Source organism: Mizuhopecten yessoensis, unplaced genomic scaffold (assembly GCF_002113885.1).
Source record: "Mizuhopecten yessoensis strain PY_sf001 unplaced genomic scaffold, ASM211388v2 scaffold9253, whole genome shotgun sequence".
NCBI lineage: Eukaryota > Metazoa > Mollusca > Bivalvia > Pectinida > Pectinidae > Mizuhopecten > Mizuhopecten yessoensis.
In genome coordinates, this window is record NW_018407955.1 from 439,539 (window position 1) to 460,387 (window position 20,849).

Consider the following 20,849-nt stretch of genomic DNA (forward strand, 5'->3'; position numbering starts at 1 on the left):
TGATGAATAAACAGAACAATCATTTTTTCCAAAATAATCTCAGTATAAACCAATATAATATTTATTTTCACATATGCCCAAAAATTAAAGTGAACCTTAGCAAAGTGTAAGTAGTATATATGAGGAAACTTTATAGCACTTCATCCCAGGTAACTAATAGTCAAATATCAGGACCCTGGGTTTTCCAGTATTAAAGTTCTTTAAAAGTAAAAATTGACTCCAACAGACGATGGATGCTGTACCATACCATAAGCTCACAGGCATTTAATTTTAACCAGTCAAATAACTAAAATGGGTAAAATGATTGCAATATAGCACTGTCAGAAATACGCTTCATTAGACGGTGAAAAGCAACACATTTTTTAAACATTAAAACAGAAACATGAAATTCACACCATTTTTTTATTATTTTATTTTTTCATCAGTTTGCTTCTGTATGTTATCAAAGGTATTCATCTAATATAAACCAAACAAGTAAATTCGTGCAATTTATATCCCCCACTTGCAGGACATATTGTAGGTTAACATTATTGAGGTTAGGTTTAAACATGTGAGTATCGTGCTGTTGAGACATAATGTATAGCTTGAAACTTGAAGAAAAAAACACACCCTATACCTCATTGATTATGCGTAAATATGCACAAATCACATCAGTTGGCAAACTTAGCAGGAGTCGAATGTGCATCAGACTTTGGTTGAAACATCTGAACAATATCTACAGCATTTGTCACACGAAAACCAAGAGTGGCCAAGATGGGTGAAAAGACCGAGGAACACAAACATTGTTATCAAGTTGGAAGGAATTTGGCTAATATTTGCTAGAGTTATAAAGCAGAAACTGTAAATAATGACGTTTTTCGTTAATCAAGGGGCCATTTCTCTGCCAAATGGAGTCCGATTAAAGAGGTTGTCAAACTTGGCCGAGTCCTTAAGGCATTTAACCATGTGACCAAGTTGGAAGAAAATTGGTTAACATTTGTTGTAATTATTGCACGGAAACGAAGCGTGATAGACAGACAGACAGACAGACGGACAAACCCAAATTAATATCCCCCGTATCGATTAAAAAGCTGGGGGATAATCAAGTATGGCATCAAAATTATCACTAACAATAATAAGATATCAAATGACAAAGCACTATATACACATTCAACATCCAATAATTCCACACACTCTATGAGAAAAGAGCTCTTCTTGTTAAAGATAAAATAGTTTACATCACATTTACAGATGAATTTGTATCCAATTTCAAATTAACATTTGCATTTGATGCATGCTTCAATTGTGCAGTTTTTGATGAAATTAGATGAACATTTTTTAATCATGAGCCACCAGCACACATAGTAATTTACAAATATCTGGCTATATTATAACGCTAAAAGCTGTACACCAGAGCACTGAAGGTTTTAACACATTTATATGTGTCGGCAAAGGATGCATGACATATAATATTTCAAATAAAAAGCATATTGGCAATATGATACACAGTATTTTTACAATGAATAAAGTTAAATTACACTTAATATTGTTTCATCCCATGGTTGTTATTCGTTGATCTTGAAATGTTATGATCATTGGTTACATTATTGATTTGTTCAAATGAAAAATGAAATCCAGTCCAAGGAAAAAGTCCATTAAAAAACTTATTGAAGTCTATAGCAATTGCACTAGATTTTCAACATCTTCCCACATGTATAGGAGTGATGATCAGTTGGAGAATTCAGATGCCTTGGCCTTCTGCATAGACTGTAGAGCTCTCTCCCTCAGCTTTCTCTCCTCTAGCTCAGCAGTGTCATCCTCACTGTCCGATCCCTGTCAACATCAAATATTATGTTCACTACAAATATTAGTGGGCACATATTGGCCAATGAAAAATAATTTTAAAGCAGCATTCTCTTATTCCTTATGTTCACAGTAAATATGAACATTCAACTCAACTTGCATTAATCACTCTTGCTGACCCATATTGAAGCGCCCAGGAAGTCTTGATGTGTGAGGAAACCCAAAGGACCCGGAAAAACCCCCAAGTGGTTGGGCAGGTGATCCATTACCTTTCCACATCCACTTGGGGAGTGAAAATGTTGCCAACTTGGTGAGGGTAAAGGTGTTATCCACTGTACCACATGCCTAACCATATGGGTACTCAAGTTTCCATCTGACATTCCATCCAAGCCAATAAGATTCATAGAAGATGATCATCGTTTTGTTATTGTTTTAAAATAAAGTTTACTATAAAGTGGTCTTTACACTACAGTATGAAAATCAAGTCTGGCATACTATATCTTTAATTTCCAATATTGACCCATTGTGACAGTGGACAAAAATCTTGTGTGTTCTACAGTATCTAAATTTCATATGACGCCAATTCATGAAACAGCAGCTGAGATATACTCCAGAAATAACTATTTTCGTTCTTGCATAAATATGCTCCAGAAACAAGTTAACATTGAAAGAAAGACAGACATAGCAAATATTATAGACCCCTGGCTTTGGTTGAAGCAGAGGGTATAACTAATATGGTGTAAATTATCTAATAAAATTTTGTGTATTTGTTGCCTGTAATAATCTTACCTCATCTTCAATTTCACCGTCCTTGTTTTTCTTGTGCTTGTGTTTTTTATGCTTCTTGTGTTTTTTGTGCTTTTTCTTTTCCTTCTTCTTCTTTTTCTTGCCTGCAGCATCGTCTGACCCCTAGAATATTCAAAAGTATAATATTCTTAGGGCTATTAACAGGTATGAACATTTGAGAGACAGGGATACTTTTAATTAACACATAACAATGTCACAAGGACCCTTCGAGCCAGTTTTAGTTAAAATTTGACTAGTTTTTAAAGAAGAAGCATTTCATGTTTGGCAGGTCACACTTTGAGTCGAAGGGTCATGATATGAGGTTATTTTATTTATTTATATTAACTTTTTTTTGCAGCAGTTGCCTTATACAATTGTCAAAAATTATTCCCTTTTGTACCCAACTATATGTCTGGTTTGAAACCAACACAATGCAGAAACAGTAGAGGCCTCTGGTAAAATTATTTCTCCTGCATTTAAAATACTTGCAGTCAACAAATTTCTCTCCATTTATGTTAAACCTATGTGAACTTTGGCTCATTGGTGCGGCCCTATTTAAAGTCAGAGGGACTTGATATGAGGTAACTATTTCTTGCTGCTACAAGTTTTCACAAAATAAATAGCTAAGTACAGCTTTTTCTAGATCTTGAGAAGTTTAGTAAAAATTGTCTAAAACATTCCCTTTTGGGTTAAACCTCTTTGTCCTAATCTTAAGTACTAGCTGCATGATCTGGGGAAAGTTTGATTCTTTTATGACTAATGTTTATTATTACATTTTTGTATTAATTGAGATATTGAATTCTATCTATTTTATAAAACTGACATCTTTCACATTGTAACATATATAACACTTGGTCCTTCCTTTACACTGCATCCAAAGTCACTTTTATTTCCTTGTCAGATGCAAGCAACGGTATAGAATAAGGGGTTGTTTTGGTACATTTTTCCTACATACAACTTAGAACTAGACATTTATCTACCAACAAAATGCATATTTTGTATTCAATCAAATATTATCAGAAACAACAAAGATCACATTATCAAATCCCTAACATGTTTTGATCAAGTAGAATTTTTGTCATTTTTGGTAGCTTTTTTTATCAACAATGAATTATTACATGACCTTTAAATTACTTCTTAAATGGAGGTGTTACAAAGACATGTGTTGACAAAATATTGTTATTGGATATTAAGTAACTGCTTTATTTATGTGAATAACTACCTCAAAGTCACTCCCTGATGGTGGGCTCTTGTCCTTGACCTTCCTCTTGAGACTGTCCTCACCATCCATAAAACTGTCGTCCCTGCCCTGGTGTGATCCTGGAGAAGCTTCTCCATCACGCTCTCTCTTGAATTGGTTGATAGTGATGGTCCTTTGAACGTCCTCATCTCTGCAGTCCCTCCCATGACTTGGCCTTCTCTCATCTCCTCTACCTCTGTGTGCTGGTTCAGGACTTGGCCTACCCCTTCTTTGGCGTGGACCATCTGGGGAGGGCGATTCCCATTGTCGTCGAGCAGGAGAGCGGATTTGTTTACCTCTTTGATAGGGAGGAGAGAGAGATGGTCTTCCTCGTTGAGCAGGAGGAGAGTCCGATTGTTTTCTTCTTCTTTGGGGAGGAGATCCTGATTGTCTTCTCCTCTGTAAGGGAGCTGATTCCAACTCCCCTTGCCTTGGAGGGGAGGGGGATCCAGACTTTTGTCTCCTTTTTTGCGAAGGAGAATCAGATGGTTGTCTTCTCTTCTGTCTAGGTGGAGAGCCAGATTCTCTCCTTCTTTGCGGAACTGGAGATACAGATGGTTTTTTCCTTTGTGGGGGAGGAGATCCAGATTGTCTCCTTCTTTGTGGGGGAGGAGATCCAGATTGCTTTCTCCTTTGCCGAGTAGGAGATCCTGATTGTTTTCTTCTCAGACTAGGAGACTGCTGTCTTTGATGCCTGGTTCTTTCAGGAGAGTCTCTTACACGAGAGTCACGGCGCTTTGGTGGAGGTGATGGTGAAGGACTGGGTGACATCTGTTGACGCTTTTTTAGACTACGGGGAGGAGAAGAACGTTGCTTTGACTGTGGTGAGCGTCTACGTCTTTGTTGCACTTCAGGGGAAGGAGATCTTTGCCTTCTTTTTGGAACTGGTGACTTCTGAGGACCAGGTGATGAAGACTTCCTAGATCGCTTTGTTTGACGAGGTGGTGGAGGAGAGACTGAAGACTCCTCTCCTTCCTCTGATGAGGAAGAGGAATCATCTGATGAATCTTTCTTCCTCATTTTGGGTGGAGGTGATTCATGTTTACGTCTCTTTTGCTGTGGTGAACCTTGCTCTCTGATCTTCCGCTGCTGGGGGGATGGTGATGGCTTCCTACGTGCCATACGTTGTGGTGATGTAGAGGCTTTCTGCCTCTGTGGTTGAGGCTCTGGTGACCAAGATGATGATTCAGACTCAGACTGTTGTTCTCTCGATAATGGTGGTGGAGACTCTGAATCAGAGACTCTTTCTTTTTTCGGGATGACTTTTCTCTTTCTTGGGGGTGAATCTGGGGATCTCTTCCTTCTTGCAGCTGGTGGGGAGCGTTCCTTCTTTAGCTGAGGAGGTGAAGATGAAGATTCTTCCCTGTCCAAATGCCATCTGGTTGGCTCTGGGGAATTGGATATATTCCCTCTCCTTCTGGGTGGTGGGGAATCTTCTGGGTGCATCCTCCTCTGGCGTGGAGGAGAGTCAGGGGACATCCTTCGTCGACGCTGAGGTGGAGGTGATGGAGAGAACTGGCGACGACGGTCAGGAGGCGGAGATCTTCGTCTGTTCATCTCACCACCGAATCTGCCTGGTGGTGACCTCATCCTCCTACCCTGGTAGGGAGGTGGTGATCTAGAGAGAGAGTGGCCCATTCTGCGCCTGTCCATCCTGAAATTTTAAAAATGTTTCGGATTTATTATAAATATCTATGCTCATCTGGGTAAATCAGTACTTTCCCAAGCCCTATTATTCATATTAGAACATGCAAGACCCTTGTCTATGTCAAGACTTTGAACAGGATTGAATTCTAACAAATCAGTGACCCTTAGCTTTAAAATCCCTAGTCAAAATATTTAAATTCAAAAAAATCAATAGCATTTTACCATTTTCATAATAACTGTATCTGCATCAGTTTCTGAATAAATACATAATACATCCAGTTCGTTGCTGTCAATACAGGTAGGCAGCCAGCAATTTCTCATCAAGTACTTTTGACATTTGTGTCAGGTTCATAAGCTATACACTTTACCTGGAAAGTCTTGGAATGTCACTGTAAATTACATACTACTTTTTCTGAACGACAACCTACTCCAAATATTCTTGAAAGCACATACACCAGTCATCTATATTTTTAAGTCACAAGAGACAGTCTATACAGCAATTAATGTCTTGTTTCAAATAATAATGAACTAGTTGAGTTCTACCCTTCTCAAATCACATTTTCCAATGAAAAATTACTGCTTAACCTTGTCAATGAAATACAACATCAAAATATTATCTTCACTATAAATATGTCTATCAGTAATGATAAATCACTTGCAACGATGAAGCTAATCTTAGGAATAATAATAATATATTGTTTTTCTACTTATATCAAGACTTTGAAGAACAAGAATTATTTCTTTGCATGCTCACTGGTTGAAAAGGAGAGAGAAATAAGATACCTTAGAGGAGGTGGTGAGGGAGACCTGCGATACTGTCGCCAGGGTGGGGAAAACCGAGGTGGAGATCTCCTGTTGCCGTACCAAGGACCTGGACTTTGTCGTCTAGGGGGAGAGAACCTATAACAAAATAATGTACGATTACGTTTCCTGGCTCAAGAGAATATAAACATATTCATAGAAGAGTCATAAATAATACCGAAGAAATATTTCTGTCAATTTTTTCATTTTCTTTCTGCAATAACACCAATTATTGAAAATTGTAGAAATACTCCTATTCTTAAAACTGCATCCATGATTTCATTATAGTTTTTCCCATGTACCAATTTTTTCCTTCTTTAACTAAGCAAAAACCAATCGTTTATTATGATATGGTCAAAGTTGGAACCCCGCTTATTATATTTTTTTCTGCAGTGAATGGATTGTATAAGGTAAAAACTCAGGTAAGTTGTTCGTGTGAAACACCTGGACAATTGAACAATAGGTCCGGATGACTGTACATCACCCAAGGTGATCACCTGTCCACTCCAGGTAAATTTTTCACACCTCGCTTCACCTCAGTCAGCGGAAAATGATAGATCGACCATCGCTTGCTGGTCATACATTTTAGTCTTAACAAAATATGTGGTGCAGTTAATTGCTATCTAAAACTGAAATAATTAGGCCCACCAACATTTTCTAACACAAATTCCCATAAGAAAACGAGCATGCCTTTCACAAATATTCACGGTCTACATTAACACGTCATGTGTGAAAATCATGCCGATTTCAAAAAAAATATTACTTCAGAAAGAAGACATGTGTTTTGAATAATTTAAGCAATAGCTTCTCTATTGCATTAGAAGTTGATCTCCCCATGTCTCTGTTGATAAAATGTCAAAATCGGGACATACCGCCTTGACAATTTTGTATTTTTTTAATTGTTTCTTTGCATGTTGATCTCACCACACGACTTGTGAGGCATGTGATTGTCACGTGATTGTAATTGACATAACGCTGCAAAATGTTTTACGCTTATGGGACAAAATGTAACTCAACTTCTTCGTTGCAAAATAGGTAAATCATGACTATTTATATCACTTCTTTCATTCTTTTGACTGTAACATTACGATATCGTTAGCTACAAGTGTAGGATGTAGTATAAATATAGTTCTTCGGAATATGCTCTAGTTATTTGAAAGTGAAAGTAGAATTTATACAAACTGATCATTTCGACGACAAAACAAAATCTTCTCAAATTTTTCCAACACGCTGATATAAATAACAATGAACAAATTATTTCAATTATTACTTTGTATTTTTCTATGTTTCCATATCAATCTATGTCTGATTATCTCACTTCTGGTTCAGACAACATAAAAACGATTGAAAACAGCTTGATCGGTTTAATATTATGATATATCGGTTATTATGCTATTTTTCTCTGGCAAATAGAATATCACAATAAGTGGGTTCCACTGTATATATTACCTCCTGGAATAGGGCGAAGGGCGCCTCCTTTCTCTGGACATTGACCTGCGCATTGGACGACCATAAGGTGGTGAACGTTTACGTTGTTGACCTCTCACAGCTTGACAAAGTGGAAAGAAATTTATACATGTAAGTCACAAGTATAAAAATTTACTTTTTTTGCCTAACAAGAACCAAGGTACAATAATGTGTTTACGGAGGAAATGCAAAATTCCCACACATGTCCATTGGACATCTTACATTGCATGAGAGCATATTGATATATTTCACAAGGACTTCAACCTTAATAAAATATATCCAAATGAGTAACAACCATGTGCAATGTAGCTATGCAATAAAAACAGTACAACACATGTGGTTATCTGACATCTCGGATTGTTCTTTATATGCATAACATATTTCCTGAAAAGCATTACTAGTCATTAACCAATATTAATGTTCAAGAGGCTTCTGTAAAACTTGCAACAGAAAAAGCACTGAGGTCTGAACAATTACTTTTGGGATCTCATTTTTGTTTAAATTTGGCAATTTGATTGGTAGATAACTGATCAGTTCCAGTCAAAAAGTATGGAATTTAACAGTGTATGGCATAAAAACCATCTGTGTATCACTTTACTATATAAAGATTCATTGGGTATATAACAGTGTATTTTCACGGCAAGATTTATGTAGTCACCTGGTGCTTCATCCTCTGAAGACGAATCATCTGATGATGAGGAAGAATCAGAATTAGCATCTGGGCCATGTGTGCGATAATTTCTTCGTTTTTGTACTCCTTGCTTGCCAGGAGAATCAGCATTGTCAGCACTGCTGTCATCTTTGTCTGCCTGTCAAGTGCATAAACATAAACATCACATCAATAAAAAGATGATAAGCTTAAACACTATGGATGAATCAGATGGTGTGAAAGCTATAACCAAACAGTAAATTTGTTTTCAATTGAACACAAGAAATTTTAACAAGAGACCCAAGAGAAATCTTTGGGACCACTTTAAATTATTTGTTAGTTCCAGGTACCCACATTAGTTTTATCTTTCATCTTCTAGTCAAGAAGTCAAGAGCAAATATATTATATAATTTTGGATATCAAAATTTCACTTTTGTCCTTTCAAAGTGAGGTTGTTGTCTGACCTATTTACTAGAATAGTGATTTGTAAAAAAAAGGGAAGAGACTTTTGGCAGCCATCTATATATTCTGGTCAAGAAGCCTGGAGCTAAAAATGCACCAACAAAATAGGGATCAGGAAGAACCTACTTATGAAATATCAGAAATATCTGTTCTGTAGCTTACTTCAATGATAAAATTAAAGATGTCTGCATAGTACTTATCTTTTTTTCAATCCGATAAAAATGAAACATGAACAACTAAGAACAATAAGGAGGCTTCGTTGCTATGAGAAGGAATTCAAGGCAAATCACTTCAGTGCTTTGAGAAATAGAGGTAACTAATTTTAACAGTCAAATTAGTAAAATACTATCTTCTTGGAATTCTTATGATCAGTTTCGAAATCGAAAAATTTACAACTAAGGGCTATTCCAGTTAAAAATGTCACCCACTAGCAGACTTTCATGAAAAAAACTTCCATTCCAGGTAGGTGTCAACAGAAAATCACTCATATACCATGTCATAAAATGAAAAAAATCACTTCTGTTCCAGGTAACAATTACTGAAAATTTATAAAAACCAATCTGTGTCATATTTTGACGTTACATGTCTTCAAGATACCTTTTTCACACACTATTCAAATACATAGGCCTAAATCAAATTCATCCATTGGAGTTTGGAGTTGTTTGTCGCCAAATGACGGCGATATCAGTCGTGGTACCACCCATATAATGACAATCTGATTATAAAAAAAATAACTGCTGTGGGTGGTTGCTTCATCGATTAAAAAATCACTTCTGTGGGTAGTTGTTTCATTGACTTAAAAATATTGCTTCTATGAGTGGTGTTTTAAGGGAATAAAACACTTCTATTCCATCTGGCAATCTGAAAGAAATCGCTTCTGTTGGTGGTACCCCTTTGAAAAAAGGGAAGTCCCCTAGTGGGTGAAATTTTAACTGGAATAGCCCTAAGGACCAAGAGGATCAAACTTATGAAATAAGAAAATTCTGCAGTACTTCCGGAGAAATAGTGATAGTCTTCTTTGCTATATATTATCAGGGATAAATGCAGGAAAAGAAATGTGAATACTTACAGAAGAAGATCGTCTCCCAGATGGTTTACGAGGCGACGAATCATCTGAATCACTGGAGGAACCAGAGCTGTTACTGTAAAAGTGAAATTTTAAAAAGATGAGGTAAGATAGTGTTATGTAATTGTATACAAATTTACTCGACAGGAACTTATTGAATACATGCTTTAAGAGAAAGGTTTCTGAAACGCATCTCTTGGTATGGTTTACCTTTGGGCACGTTTTTTGCGGTCTGGACTAGGTGAGCGCCTTCGCCGAATTGGGGACCTGTCTCTCCTTGGGGATGGAGGGCGTCGGCGAGGAGATCGACGTCTGGGTGAAGGTGATCTTCGTGGTGATGGTCTCCTACGGCGTCTTGGTGATAGTGACCGTCGGCGCCTTGGAGATGAACCCCTTCTGTGATAGGGGGATGATCTGCGCCTCGGAGATGGCCTTGAACGTCGAGGTGATCTATGCCTAGATCGAGATCTGGATCTTTTTCTCCCTGGGGACCGTCTGTTTGACCTTTAAATATTGGAAATTATCAAGGAATTTAAAAATGATGTCTTTCCTATTACGGAACATTTAAAACTTATCAAAGACAATCTCTGTTTTGTCATGATATTTCATTGAAACTTTATTTTCACGAACAATTTATTTTAAAATAGTGAATAATATATGATTTCCCCCACCTTGACCTTGATTTTCTTCGCCTATGACGATCACCAGATCTTGACCTTTTCTTGCGGCTTGGACTGGCACTTCGGGATTTCCTTTTCTTTTCTGCCTCCTTAGATTCATCTTTAATCACCTCTTTGTCACCATCTTTATGATTTACAGCATCTTTTTCTTTCCCCTTGTCGTCATCACTGTAAAAAAAGTGTCCGACAATCATGTTTCATGTATAACATACTGTTTTCTGACATCAGATTCTGTAATATTGATAAACTGTCCTCCGCTAAAGAGCAAAACTTTACTTTAACAGAAAATTCTGCACTTTCAGACAAGATGTAACTCACCTTGAAAAAACATAATGGTAGATAAGACATAATAATAAAAAAATCAAAAAAAAATCTATCAAAGATGTTTTTCAGACACATGCTGACAACCAATTCACGTAAGTACTTACTCTTTCTTCTCTCCATTTTCCTGTACTGCTTTGATCTCTGATGGTGCTGCATCATTTCCTCCCTTTATCTCCGATACCGATTCTTTGTTTGTAGAGTCATTCTTATCAGTGCTACTTTTACTTGGTTTAGGTGAGGTGCTTCTTGATTTCCTATGAAATATATTGTGAAATTTTAGCACCCAAAATCAAACTAACCTGTGTAACAGAATCCCGCACAAAAGTAACAATTTTACGATGAAAAGTGAAACACGCTCATTAATATTGATTATTAATTATATCAGAGGTATCTTCCACAATACCTTGTTCACATTTACTTTGATGAGTAGGACTGTGTGCTGCCATATCTAACAATATTCAGTATAACATTTGTCTGCAAGTTCTTCGATTTAATTCTGAATTGTGCATTTTCTGTGTCCGATTTACTGAAAACTTACCTGCGTGATGGTGACCTGTCTTTTTCCTTGTTATCTTGCTCCTTTCTTTCCTTCATCAGTGCTTCCTTGATTTGTTCTTCACTCTTCTTTAGACTGGCCTGAATACGTTCTTTTTCAGCCTTAGATAAAAAAATATTCACATAAAGAACCAGTATATTGTATACCTATAGATGTTACAACATATATAAATAAACTAGAAATATGTCAGAATGACATGAAAGTCACCGCATCATTCTGTATGATCATTTTCTGATAAATCATTGACCAAGCTACAACGGATATATTTCCACATGTCAATCAAAATGGTAAACAATAACCAGGTGTAAATACATACATGCTGTTCAGGTAGCAATGCCAACACATAGAATTAATAAGAAAGCATGTCGCAAATATAACGTTAGCGTTGACCGACACCTTGAGTACGGGGAGATCTGCGCGCTGACACGGTCACCTGGCTTGGGCAAACAGGTAATTTGAATATAACGATGTTGTTTTCACAGTGTTCAATAAGTTTCAGAAAAGATTCAATCTTATATACGGATAAATCTTTTGCTTATGAAATACACTTTCCAAGTAGTTTTCTGATCGTCTGCAAATCCGACTGAATCGGTCTTCAATATCGGCAGAATGTGTATGCTTAAAGGCAGTCACTCAAACAGGTCCGACGAGGACCGCCAACAGCCGAATTCGCGAGACATGAAGAACACCAAACAATTGTTTCTAAACATTTTCTTCAGGTTGGTAAGTATGGATTATGAGAAGTTCTTTTTACATAACCAATAACATTTTCTATGTGACGTTTCGATGACTAGCACGATATGTACACTTGTCACCTTCATCAGACAAATGACCCATGAAGCGTATGCACACAAAGGTGTAAAATGTGTACGAGTTGTCCATAAAATTGATGTCGACTAAGCTGGAAACGTAGGTACAATAGTTGTTATATATGTACCGAAATGACTCAATTCAGCTACGCTTTGTTTACACTTGGTCATAGATGTGCGCGAGTCTTTGAGCCCCCTCGTCTCAATTTAGAACTGGTCCACTGCTGCGTATCCAGATGGCTTCCTTTATCTGCCGCTTGAACAGATTGCTCTCTCTGTCTAAAACTTTGGAGTTATCCCAGTCAATCATATGGTTTTTCTGTGTGGCATGATCTGTGATTGCCGATTTATTTATCTGGGACTCCGACTGTTTTCTTTCAGATCTGGTGAATTTCCTACCTTCTTGTGTTTCTGTGTCTTTCCAGTGTTCACCAAGACGGACCCAAAATCGCCTTCCAGTCTCTCCAATATATGACGCGTCGCAGTTTTTGCATCAGATTTTGTACATGCATTCTGAAACCTGTTTGTGTGACTGCCTTTAAGCGTACACATTCTGCTGATATCGAAGAAACCAAACAATTGTGATTTCAGCAATTCTTTGACTCTTTGCGGTACACAAACTTGCTAACTTCATCACCTTACCCATGTCGTTTTGACACATTCCTACTGTCAAGATTGAAGAGTTCAGCATGATTTTACCCAAGAACGACATTTTAACCACAGAGTGATAAACGCGATGCAATTTTTCGTTATGTTTCCTGATACGTTGGATTTATCAATTCACAATGTAGCGTCCTGAAAAGTTGGACCTACTTTACTCTAGTTTATTTATCCTATCATATAATATGACTTAAACTTGCAACTTTTTGTAATTGTTAAATTGGCAATGCAATCGGGGATTATTCAACAAAGGTTAGCAGTTTTATTGCTGCGAGCATATTTCAAAACATTTCCGTAAAAAATACTCGAAAATTTTACAAGAAATGGTCGCGACCAAGGACTGGTTTTGGACTGTTCTTGAGTATCGTGTACACCCCTTTCTTAACACTTCATTTTTCCTTAAAAAAGTGTGCACTATATGCAAATATTAACGGTAGTCGTTGGTCAGACAAAAAATATCTGAATCAGTAAATAGCAAAGTATAATACGACAGTTTACCCCTTCGGAAACCTCAAAGGTGTCCGATTCATACTGGGCCATCTTTAGGTTACAGGCCCAAAAAATATATAGTCTTGTTTCCTGCGACTGACCAGAAAAAAAAGGTGGGTAGGAAGGAAAAATAGGTATTTCAAGCTGAATTTTAGTCCTGTTTAATTTAAGAACTTAATACAGTGCCTAGGGAAAATCGGATTTAAGCACCAGAAAGATAATTTTAAAATCATTTTTGTCAGCAAATGTGATTGGCAAAATGAAAACAGAGATTATAAACTTCATTTATGACATAAGACGCAGTTCATTTACACAGAAATTCTCAGGTCATTCTCAAATGACACAGCTTATTACAGGGAATGCAGAAAAAACCCAGACATTCACTTCCAATGTACTTACTTGTCTTTTTTTAATTTCCTCCTTTTTCTGAGCTATGAACTTCTCTGGAATCCCCCCAATGTTCTCCTGAGCACTGCATAGAAGCTCCCACAATTCATGCATGAAGGTACGGGAATTCTTTGGGTTGAGGAAGCCAGTCAGGTTGATCTGCATTTCTTTTGGATCCGGATACTGCAGTGTACAAACAGGGAAGTCCAGGCGTTCAGACAAATTTGCTTCAAACGAGTTGATATTATTGCAATGAAACATTTTCATTTTATTGTTATTATTTTAAAGTTATTTCTAAGAGATTAAATAGAATAGAGACTGAAATGCAACAATTTCACAAAATTTTGAAATTAATAAAGACAACTGCATGTTTTTCAGATGAAGTCACTAATTTATCAGCTGTAAAGTAACTAACTTGATATCTATGCACACATGTGTCTGCATCATCTTGTGCCAGTAACAAAACCAGATTGTAAGAGAAAGACATTTGACAAATTGGCAACAATCCCAGTATTTCAAGGTGAAAGTGTGACTGTAAAGTATGAACAGTCCCGGTAAAAATCCATGGAATTGACCGATAGAATACACTTAGTGCATTAAACACACTGTTTGAGGCTTTCAGTTAGAACTTTATTCCTTTCCGATGGAGCAAGATCTCTGCCTGCAATGAAGGTGAATCCTCCGTGAATCGATGAAAAGTTCCCAATATGAACAAAAGCTGTAAAATTAGAAATGTAACCATCAGATATCACGATTATATTCTCCAAATAGTGACAGCATGTAACCACATTTAGACCTTACTCATTACTATCATTGTTTACACTCCCTAAATAATCAACTTAAACTTGGACATGCTTTCATTCCAAATAGGGTATATGAATCATTTTTAGACCAAGTCTCAATTTGAGTGTGCTTGTTAAATACAGCAACACTTGGGTGTCATCTAAATTAATGTATATGCCATCTAAACTGAAATATCAAAACAAGTACAACAAAACAAGAAAGCGTTTTGGTGGAGTTGTTACATGTTCAAAATTCCAGAAAAGAAGGTATATTTATTTAATATCATTAAAAAAAAATCAACATTTCAAGTACTGCAAACCGCTTTAAATGTTTAAAATTACAACTTTATTCTACATTTAAGTGCATCTAAAATAACACACTATCTGACAGAAAAATTTGTGTGATACACTAAGAAGCCCATCAGTAACTGACGAATCATCTTGCACAAAATATGCAGTTTCATTATTTTGTCATTACTTTTTCAGAAAAGCTATATTTAGTCTTTACAAAGAGAGCATGCAATTTGTCAAATAAACTACAGTACATCTTGTTCTATCCTCCCAAAATTCTAAATTCCAGCAAGACCAAGAAAAGGACAGCATAGTATTTTCTGTAGTTGCATATACTTAACTTTACGAAAGGAATACTAACCAAAACACCTCTTATGAGCAATCACTCATTTGTGAGTGCGTTCATGGGCCTGTTCTTGGATCCTTTGGTTCCGAGACATTTAAGATTTTAGCTTATTACCCGTAGAGTGTACCCTGCTACGAAGCCGTTCTTTGACTGATTTCAATCAGGGGAGGCGATTTTTTAATGATATCTCTGATTGTGAGAGGAAACAGATCGTATAAGTTACTGGACACAAGAAAATGGCACATACTTCATTTCAAAATGTACACAACTTTTTATCAAACAACTCAGACTTGTATGTGACAGGTATATTAAAATAACAACAAAAAACAAAAACAAAAACAATCAAACAATTCTAAAGAAAAAATATGCTACAATATATCTGACTTATTGAAATGATAGATATCACTCCTACATTTTATGTATGACTTTTAACTGACACATCAGATATTGGTTAACTCTAGATCTATACCTTTTCCAAATGTAGCAAGCAAACACCCTCAAATGACTTAAAAATAGAAAGCAATAAATATGTTTATACCTGGCTTAAATGCTTTCACTCGTTTCTTAAAATACAAATCATAAATAATACCATACTGATACCATGATCATTTTTTTAAACATTAATTTGATGGAAAACTGTGAAATTTGAACCAATAGTACTGGTAAAAAATAACTGAACAAATACATGTGTATATACTGCCTTATAGGTAAAGGATAGCATAACAAATAATTATAATTTTAAAAATGACAAGTAGAATATTTTAACAACCTTCAAGCAAGCAAATTGATCATATAAAATCTGAACATGTGCATCAATAAAATACAAATTTCACAAAGGACCTGCAACATACATACTTTTGATGTCGATTCTGCCCCCACACCCAAGAACGTACCCTGTATACGTATCACTCCCTATTCACATCAAATGTTAATTTCCCCACCCCATATGTGCAATACTCCAAAGTTCCCTTGCATACATGTACATTCATATCATTAATTACTTCCAAGACCTGGTTGTTCAAAACTTTTCTTGCAAATCATTAGCTGCAATTTTACAATTTCCTTTTTCTTAAAATTTCTTGAACGAGTTGTTTGGTACCTTTGTTTCTGACAAATCTTCTGTCCAATATTTTGAATCGACATACATTTTTAACTATTTTGAAATTAGAACACTTTTTAAAGCAAACATATCAGTTATTGAACAACTTGACCCTGAATGTCAACAAGTCAATTCTGGTTCTAGTGATATACAATTCAGAAAGAATCAACACATTACAATAGCAAATGACGGATTATATTTATCTGTAAATACTGCACTTAAGGTAACATTAAAAACCACTCACAAATGAACCCTCAAAAAGTGAAAAGAAGAAACTAATAAACAGAAGTAAAACTTATATCACAATTCAAAGTTGTTATTGGAACCATAACACTTCCAAGATCAAGTGAACCTAAATTATTGGTATGTAGTTTGCTACAAGGCCATCCCACAAAACAAAAACAATATTTCAAACAAGCAAGGTTACAATTATTTTTCAATGTTTTCACATTGTTACAAACATATATATACATATGTTACCAAATTGAAGGCAAGACATTCTGTTTAATATTACAAAATATCGACGACTATTCATTACCCTTTCTTCCAACTGGTTGTAAACAAATTCCACAATGACATCATCCTCGTATCCACCGAGCGAGTCTGTGACTTTCTGTGCTATCCAGGGCTTGATGATGTCAACATTCACTTTGGACATGTCCACCTACAAAATACCTTGCGTTATATTTCTGAACAATTTAACTGTATCCCCCCAAATAATAGGTTTATGGATCTACGCTTCAACTACAGTTAAGCACCTTGGGTAGCTCTGTCTACTGTTTAATGTTGAGATTAGATACACAGTACGAGGCCTAGATTAGGTCTACAGTTTAGAGACCAGGTGAGTTCTACACTGTTAAGGGTGTAGATGGTCTACAGTTACCAGTAAGAGCCTGAGTGAGTTCTCCTGTTTAAAACTGTTAATTATATAAGGGCCTATATTTGTGGTCTATTGTTAGTTCGTTCAAGTCATATTGGGCACTTACAAAACTCAAAACAGAAGAAATAGTCTATTCTCAAGGCCCTAGACAAGAACTACTATCAAGGTACAGTACTAGTAGAGGGCCTTGAATTTTCTATGTAAAAGTAGTTCTGCCTGTATCTTTGTCAACCAAAATATTGTTTAGATGTAAGGACACCAACATCACAACACTATTTTGATGTTATATCAACTATATAAAGTGACTTTATAACATCTATTTAAATATTTACCACCGTTCATTTTATGCAGCAAATTTATAATCATAACATACCTTCTTTTCCAATTCATCTGAAAACTTCATAGATTTCATCAGCTTCTTCTTTTTGTCTGAGAATCTGTTATCCTGATCGGCACTAGTACCCTAAAACACATAAAATAACAAAATTAAGTTAATCTTGAAAATTTCATTTTTTGGGTCAAATTTCATGAATTAGTTTTTCAGGCCATTTTTCCAAAAAGTAATAAGGCAGGCAAGTATGATTAACTCTAATGCTTAATTTAATTAAGTTTCTAGCTTAAGCTAACGTTACATTCACAATGTTTCGAAAACAATAAATACTTCCACACAACTACATTGTTCTTGATTTTATGACATTCTTCGTATGTAAACGGTGTCCCCTCTTTTTCGGTTTATGCATTTGAAGCAAACGGAGTAAATGCCATCCTCTTTGTTTAGGTTAGTCAGGGAAAAACCAACCGGTCGAAAATGGCTTACGCCACACGCAGAAAAATATTGAGAGACTCTCATGTCAAAACAAGTGATGGCTGTTTTGAAGCTCGAAATCAGGAGACTTTCAGTGATATCGTGAGACATGTACATCACACGTACGCTTACAAAGGGAATACCTCGGGGATATATCCTAGGTCCCCTACTATTTCACATTTTTAGCAATGATATATTTTACTCCATAAATGACACTACCCTTCTTAATTATGCAGACGATAACAATCTTTCATATATTCACTAATGTTATCAAGTTTCATAACAAACTCTTGAAAGAGAAAGTCTAAAATTAGAAAATGGTTTGATGACAACCAGATGCAAGCTAACCCAGATAAGTTTCAAGTGCTTTCGTTAGGGAAAAAAACTTCTAACCAGAAACCAATCTTCTCTATAGGAGAAACTGACATAAAATGTGAAGAATCAGTCAAACTTTTTGGGGTGGAAATTGATTATTTGATAGATTTTTCAAAACATATTTCCAATATTTGTTCAAAGGCATCACAATGATAAATGTTCTAAAACGAATAGGTCACCACCTCACTTTCAAAGGGAGAAAAGCAATTTCACAATGCCTTCGTTTTGTCAAATTTCCAATTTTTGCCCAATATAAATGTTACATAGACAGATTACGAAAAAAAGCAATAGAAACTTTTAGAATTATCCGACAGATCCAATTCATGTTTATGATGATAACTTCTCTTTTAGATACGGAAATATGCTGAAATTACCATCGGTAAGAACAGAAAGGTACGACCGAAACAGCTGTTCATACCTATCAGCAAAACTTGCGCAAAATCTACCTGAAAATGCAAGACACGCAGTAGATCTCATCAGTTTCAAAAAGTGTTTGGAAGATTGGAATGGTGTTTCCTGTAAAAGTTCATCTTGTAAATTTTCTAACAAAATATAGTCTGGTTTATGCGTGTTGTGTACTTTCTTCGAATTTTTTTTTATTAATCTAGTGCTATAACGTTATATATATGACTACATGTATGTGCAAAGTGCATGGTAGATAGTTGTGTTATATGTTTATCAAAGCAGGAGGGCTTGCTGGTAGGGATTGGCCATACATCTCTTCATCCCTGCTATGTATGTGCAATGTGTTTATTAAAGCAGGAGGAATTGCTGGTAGGAATTGGTCAAACCGCTGGCCATCCATGCTATGTATGTGCTTTAGCAAATAAGTGCATAGTAGATAGTGCTATAAATGAATGTGCAATGCGTTTATCAAAACATGAGGGCTTGCTGGTAGGGATTGGCCTAACCACTTCCATCCACGCTATGGTTGTGCTTTTATTTATGTGTATACATGCCTTATGTGTGTACTGTCAATGAGCATTTTACCGTGTATATTAATTTAACAGCCAAAATGAACGCTACCAGGGCAGATGGTCTTGCAGGAAGGGGCTGTCGCAATTGCTTGACCTCTGTGCTACTAGTGCTGGGAATCGGTCAAATATTCAAGATCGATAATCGGTTTAAATGACCTACTCGTGTAGCATAAGAGGCCAGCCGATTTTATTATCTGATTGATTGTGCCGACTGATGAGAAATGCTCGAATTAAGTGTCCTCATTCGACGTACCAAATATTATGACACTGGTGAGTGCGCATATACTATAGTGCATATAATAACAGAGTAATGTTTTTTTCTGGATTTTTCAGATGATTAAAAACAAACATTTCTTTTTAAAGGTTTTGGGAAATTTTGTAGGGCAGAATTGAACGATGGAGTGGAGAAACATGTCATCATTTCTAGATAGTCGAGTTGGTTGTAACTTGTTACTAGGATCAATTGCTACAAGCTCGTTTTGAATTTTGTATATATCAATCGTGAGACGTGCGGTTTTTTTTGTCTTGTTTCTGATCCGACTATGCGACTGCAACGTCAGCGCCGACACAACATGTTTTTAATTGACAAATTAGAATCAAAAGTGCTAATATAGTTTATATCAGGGGATATTCGTTCGAAAAAGCATGTCTTCTGATTGATACAAATTACACTGAATATCCGATACAGTATTGCACATGGAATCGAAACTGAAATTTTGCGAAGTATATTTCAATATTTTGTGTCGTACATTTCAAGCGACTGGTTCTCTTTTTAACAAAATACTTCAATTGCCTATTTCTGGCTATAACACACTACCTTGAAGAACCCTGCGTCTGTCATATTTGCAGGTGCGTTTACGCTGTGCAATTCGCTTGTACGCCAGGAATCGGGAATAATATGGCGACAAGATTCGGCGTGTCCCACAATGCAATATACCGGATGTACAGAAAACACGTGGCAACTCCAAATGAAGAAGAGGCATATGGGCCTGTATCGCTCTGTAATCTCTCGCAAATTAAAGACTTAATTTTATACCACTAGCTCCGAAAACGTTGGTAAAGGCTAATGTGAAATCATAAAGGTTGTTATAGACCCGAGGGATAATGTTGCAAGCAGTTGATTTATTTTACATTAAAATAATAAGTAACAGCTAGACAGTGTGGTGAATTTAGGGGAGAGTTATTTCCCTTAGACCGTTAATCTCGGCGCGGTCTCTTAACATCCTGAAATCAAACTGATGACACGTGGGTGATTTTCCTCCGCATAGTCTTATAGTTTGGAACCTGAGAGCAGTTCCCAACAACATGTTGTGACGGTGTGTAGCCACACACCAAATTCACGACATTTGGTGTCAAAGTTCCCTCTGGCTCGCCACGTGTGCTAGCCTAATTGACCAGTGCGCGAATTACGAGTGAGAGAATTTGGGACAGTTCTATTAGTTTATTCACGGACTTAGATAACAGATATTCCGTGGTTTATTGTTATTTA

At 36.3% G+C, this 20,849-nt stretch overlaps 1 protein-coding gene across 6 annotated transcripts; it reads right to left on the bottom strand.

The window, feature by feature from the left end:
• Positions 1 to 388: 388 nt before the first annotated feature.
• LOC110457612 (serine/arginine repetitive matrix protein 1-like) lies at positions 389 to 20,287 on the bottom strand. Of its 6 annotated transcripts, XM_021508957.1 has the most exons (15): positions 20,178 to 20,287; positions 17,577 to 17,666; positions 16,862 to 16,987; positions 13,818 to 13,988; positions 11,443 to 11,561; positions 11,009 to 11,158; positions 10,572 to 10,748; positions 10,111 to 10,404; positions 9,904 to 9,976; positions 8,382 to 8,532; positions 7,706 to 7,805; positions 6,239 to 6,355; positions 3,791 to 5,462; positions 2,572 to 2,691; positions 389 to 1,812 (listed from the first exon to the last, which is right to left on the bottom strand). In XM_021508957.1, the coding sequence occupies exons 1-15, from the start codon at positions 20,199 to 20,201 to the stop codon at positions 1,708 to 1,710; spliced, it is 3,489 nt and encodes a 1,162-aa protein (XP_021364632.1). In that variant the 5' UTR covers positions 20,202 to 20,287; the 3' UTR covers positions 389 to 1,707. The 6 variants fall into 6 exon arrangements, with proteins under 6 accessions (XP_021364632.1, XP_021364633.1, XP_021364638.1 ...); XM_021508958.1 differs by lacking the exon at positions 20,178 to 20,287 and having other exon boundaries at positions 13,818 to 14,523; positions 15,240 to 16,987; XM_021508963.1 differs by lacking the exon at positions 20,178 to 20,287 and having other exon boundaries at positions 14,412 to 16,987.
• Positions 20,288 to 20,849: the final 562 nt, after the last annotated feature.

Excerpts from the sequence above, each read along its gene's own strand:
- LOC110457612 (XM_021508957.1), bottom strand. The coding sequence starts at position 20,201 with ATGACAGACGCAGGGTTCTTCAAG. Across the intron at positions 10,405-10,571 it reads CGAAGAAAATCAAGGTCAAG|GTCAAACAGACGGTCCCCAG; the intron begins GTGGGGGAAATC and ends CAATATTTAAAG. Across the intron at positions 8,533-9,903 it reads CTGGGAGACGATCTTCTTCT|GCAGACAAAGATGACAGCAG; the intron begins GTAAGTATTCAC and ends TGCACTTGACAG.